The 4,645-nt window shown below is 48.4% G+C and overlaps 1 protein-coding gene across 1 annotated transcript in view; it reads right to left on the minus strand.

Annotated features, from left to right (window-relative positions):
• Positions 1–378: 378 nt before the first annotated feature.
• LOC125035093 overlaps positions 379–4,645 on the minus strand; it is a 13,061-nt gene continuing 8,794 nt past the window's right edge. Inside the window, exon 2 of the mRNA XM_047627239.1 lies at positions 379–3,146. Within this exon, the coding sequence (XP_047483195.1) occupies positions 3,034–3,146 (113 nt within the window). The 3' untranslated portion in view covers positions 379–3,033. The remainder of the gene's footprint in view (positions 3,147–4,645) is intronic.

A 4,645-nucleotide genomic window follows, 5' to 3' on the forward strand; every position in this document is an offset into this window, starting at 1 on the left:
GATATTGCTTCCTAACGGGTGTATCCAGCGCCCGGGATGGTCCAGACAAGAAAATTGATAATAGCAATAACAGTATGATCACGGCCTGAAATCTTCTATTAGGTGCAGGCCGTCTCTGATTGGCGGAGGGCCGCGGCAGACATTCGTGTGGCAAATTGGTTCACACGAAATCCACCGACACGTCTGCCTTTTACATGATCCAGCAGACCCATTTCTGCCGTGGGGTCTGCGGAATTGGGTCTGGGAGTTCTATAACGATTTTTTTTTTTGTGAGATTTCTTTGTTTTTATTTTAACTGTGTATATATATTTTTCAAAAAATGTTTATTTATTATTATTATTTTGTTTGTTTGTTTGGGGTGTAAGAAAAACAACGAAATTAAAGAATAATTATATTACTGCACTTTTTCATTGAGAGTAAAAATATACATATAATTGTATAAAGCTTCTTATCAGCAGTCTTACATTTAACCAACACTTATATTAAATTCAAACAATATTGTTACCATCACTCCTCGCTCTCGAACCGGAATTAAATATTATTTTGATTTTACAATTGACCATGACCAGCGGGAGAAAACTGTGATCCAACTAGACAAAATACATATATATAAACATATTTTTTGAAGGGAAGTATCACACAAACATACAGCGAATGTGTGCCTTCACCCAGGACCAGATATTATTTCCAACTAGACGAAATACATTTTTTTTTCCCTATCTTAAACCAAGTATCACACTAAAGTAAACAGTTTTTTTCCCCTCACGTTCCGCCTCGCGTTATGCCCGCTGTTCGGGGCGGCGCTTGATCGGATACGGGCGTGGTGACTGGGTATTCTAAATTGGTTGTATTTTTTATTTACTGATAAAAAGTTGGATCTGGATATTGATTTTGACACGAAGTACATTTTTTAAAAGTTATCTTTAGGTTTTCTCAGATGATCCTTTCCTCTCGTCGTGAAAGAAAGAACCACAGATTTCTCCCACTGAGCCATGTAACCTTGTCAACTGAGCAAACAAAAAATCGTAAATACATGTAAAATAAAGAATATATAAACCTTTCTCATCTCCCGGTCGAGGAGCAGAGAGCGAGTGGGAAATCCCTCTCAAGGAGGACATTGGACTAGAAGCCGGGTATTGCATGAGCCACTGGAGACGGCCACCTGACGCCCCAGACGCTAGCTGGGTCACACACTGCCATACACTTCATCAAACAAGTCATGCGACTCTTGCTCTCACAGATGCGTCATATCTGGACAACCACACGCTCACACTCAACCGCCTCCTTTGATCACGCGGCTGCAAACTGCCATACAAAGTAAACGCAAAAGCTGACGTTGCAAAGAGCACTCTCTTGAGAATTGATGCAACGACGCAACTCTCGCCACAGCCTTCCACGCAGAGCGAGAAAATGCTCAAATATTTAGTCACTTCACACTCTTTCTTCCTTTCATACAAATATTACTATAAGTTGGTTAACTTAAAAAAGTTGTACGATATACAATGAGATCATTAAGTTTATAAACCATGATTCAGTACAAGCAGAGGCTCGCCGGCAGCGCCCGAGGGGACTCCGAGGCGCTGCGCGTGACGCCCTGCGCCCTACACCAGCTTACTCTATGTGGGCCTCGGCGACGCGTCGGAGGGCCGTCCGGGGGCGGCCACGGCGGCGGCGGCGGCGGCAGTCACATGACCAGGGCTTCCCGGAGACTCCATTCTCGGTCCCCATCTGAGTCACTCGCTCACGTGACAGATCGAATGACACACGACGAGGACGCAGAAGCGAGACTCTCCCGCGAAGCCTCCGCCCGAGAGTCGCTCCGGCGCCGTGGCCTGCAGACCGGAGGCCGCGACGCGCGAGGCCGCTAACACTAGGAGTTATTTCACTACCACCAAGACCTGTGGTTCGGGTCTCCTTTTCCTCCAGCAAATAACCTGATACGTTTTGGCCACTAAATATAACTTAGTCTACTTTCCAGCCATCGAGATTGGGACGTGGCTGCGTCAGTGAGCCTGACCACCTTTTGCTCTACACCTTCATTTTAGTACATCAGTACATCTAGGCCTACAAGCTTCCAATGAGACATACGTTCCTGTTCTCGTAGATACAATATTTGGCTCACTTTCATCTCCGAATTCACTCCAGAATCTAGCTTAAAGTAGTTTCCTCTATTGCAGCAAACAACATTAACGAATAAATCTTTTGATGTTCTACAATACATAATATTAATTTAAATTACAAATAAATACAGTTGACTAGCCTAAAGATGTACTCCCCTCGGCTTGCTGATTGCACTTTGGGTTTTGTCAGTTCGTGGCATATTGATTGCAATATGCAAGAACGTTTTAATGCACAAGAATATTCCAATAACTGAGTGTAATGTTTTACGGGTGTTGTAGGCAACACCTGCGTAAAACTACAGGCCGAAGGGGAGGCTTGAAAGACAAACGTTTCCATCTATACACCAAAAAAAAAATCAATAAAAAAATAAAATACATCAGATGAGACAAACAGCAAATGCAACCAGGGCAACAGACCGCGATATTCCAACAGATCTCTGGTTGTTTTCTGGCCTCCAAGCGCGACAGCCTTCCTCTAGGCGGGCGGCGCCGTGCTTGGGCTGGCCTGGATCCTTTCACCGCTAGTGTAAATGAATCACATTTTACATTACAACTGTCTATAAATATCGCCTGAAGTATAAATTTACGACTCCGTGTATTGAGCCTCGTTTAGAAAGCTATATAAGAAGACACAGGGGGGGAAGTAATGCCATGCGAATCACAGGCGCGGAGAGGACATAGACATAGACATAGAAAGAGAGAGAGAGAGAGAGATCGTGCGTGCGTGCGCGTTTCAGACGTCGGACACTCCCGCCGACCACCTCACCAGGACGACCAAGGGACAGGGACGAGTTCGGGGGAAGTTCTCGACGGCGGGGGAAGTTCTCGAGAGGGACGGACCTCACAGACACCCGAGGCCAGAGGGAGACGAGTGGGGAAGCACCGGCGGCTTCTTGTCCTCGAGGGCTGAGAGCTACTCGGAGGAGGAGTGCAGCGAGAGGGCGGGTTTCTTCCGGGGCGTGACCTCGCTCTCGCCCTCCTCGGACTTCGAAGTCGAGTGCAGTCGTTTCCTCTGGCGGCCATAGTCTGCAAGGAGAGAGACAAAAACAGTTAGAAGGATGACAAGAGTTCGGTAAATTAATCTAATACATAATAATGATTCGAGGTTGTCCGATTGTGTGAAACAGAGAGAGAGAGAGAGAGAGAGAGAGAGAGAGAGAGAGAGAGAGAGAGAGAGAGAGAGAGAGAGAGAGAGAGAGAGAGAGAGAGAGAGAGAAAGAGAAAATAGACAGACAGAAAGAAAGAGAGAAAAGAAAGAAAGAAAGAGAACAAAACAGACAGACAGACAGACAGAGAGAAAGAGAAAGAAGTAAAAAAAATTAAAAATAAATAAATAAAGAGAGAAAGAAAGATATAACCCCCCCCCCCCCCATACAACAAAGGAGTCAAAGGAAGCGTGCGTGATCGTAGCCAATGCCGAGGGCGGGCGCGGTCGACCCGGGGACATCCACACTAAGAGAGTCGCTCGAGTGATGTCTGCGGGGGAGAAGGGGGGAGGCGGGAGGAGAGAAGGAGGAGGGGTGTGGGGAGAGGGAAGGAGGAGGAAAGGAGGAGGGGTGAAGAAAAGAGGAAAGGAGGAAAAAGGTGTGAAGAGAAAAGGAGGGAAGAAGGAAGAGGGTGAAGAGATGAAGAGGGAAGGAGGAAGGAGGGAGGGAAGAAGGAGGAAGAGGGTGAAAAGAAGAGAAGAGGCTGAAGAAAAAACGGAGGAAAGGCTAAAGAAAGGCGGGAAGAGGAAGGGGGTAAAGAGAAGAGGAGGGTGAGGGGGCATGAGAGGGGGGGAGGTGAGGAAGGCGAGGGGGCATGAGAGGGAGTCACGACCTGCCCTCGCCCCCGCCCGCAGTCCGCCCGCGGGGCATCACGTTCACCACCGCAGATAACGTGGGATGCTGGAACCGCACGTGATAAGGCGAAGGGAGGGAGGGGAGGGAGGGCGAGGAAAAGGGAGAGAGAGGAGGGAGACGAAAGTGAGGGAAGGGAGGGCGATGAAAAGGGAGAGGCAGACGAGAGAGAAAAGGAAGGGTGGGAAGGGAGGCCGAGGAAAAGCGAAAAGCAGACGAAAGAGAAGGAAGGGAGAGAAGAAAAATAGGGCGAGGAAAAGGGAGGGAGGGAGGGCAGAGAGGGCGAAGCAGACGGGAAGGAGGGAAGGGAGGAGAGGAGGGAAGAATGACAGAGACACAGATAAAGACGAGACCGATGGCGACGGATTCAGCGCGAGCACGGCCGCGGCGCCGACGATGCGCTTAACAGCTCCCGGTCTCGCCACCAACCGCCCGAAGGGAAAACAGAAGTGATGCCCCCAGCCTGCCCCGCTAATGCCCTGCCTGCGAGTGAGTGGGGGCATTACATGGGTGCCCTCTATGACCTAAGAGCGGCCGGGAGGATGTGCCCGTGCCCACAAAGACAGAAAAAAGAGAAGGAAAAAACATTCATTGTGAGAACTCAATCACGTCAAAGGTCACGCCGATGCGACCCTATTAAACTTTCTCTCTCCTTAGTTTAATTGCACTCGGCAACATCAGGTAATA

The sequence above is a fragment of the Penaeus chinensis genome, chromosome 19 (genome assembly GCF_019202785.1).
Source record: "Penaeus chinensis breed Huanghai No. 1 chromosome 19, ASM1920278v2, whole genome shotgun sequence".
NCBI classification, from domain to species: Eukaryota; Metazoa; Arthropoda; class Malacostraca; order Decapoda; family Penaeidae; genus Penaeus; species Penaeus chinensis.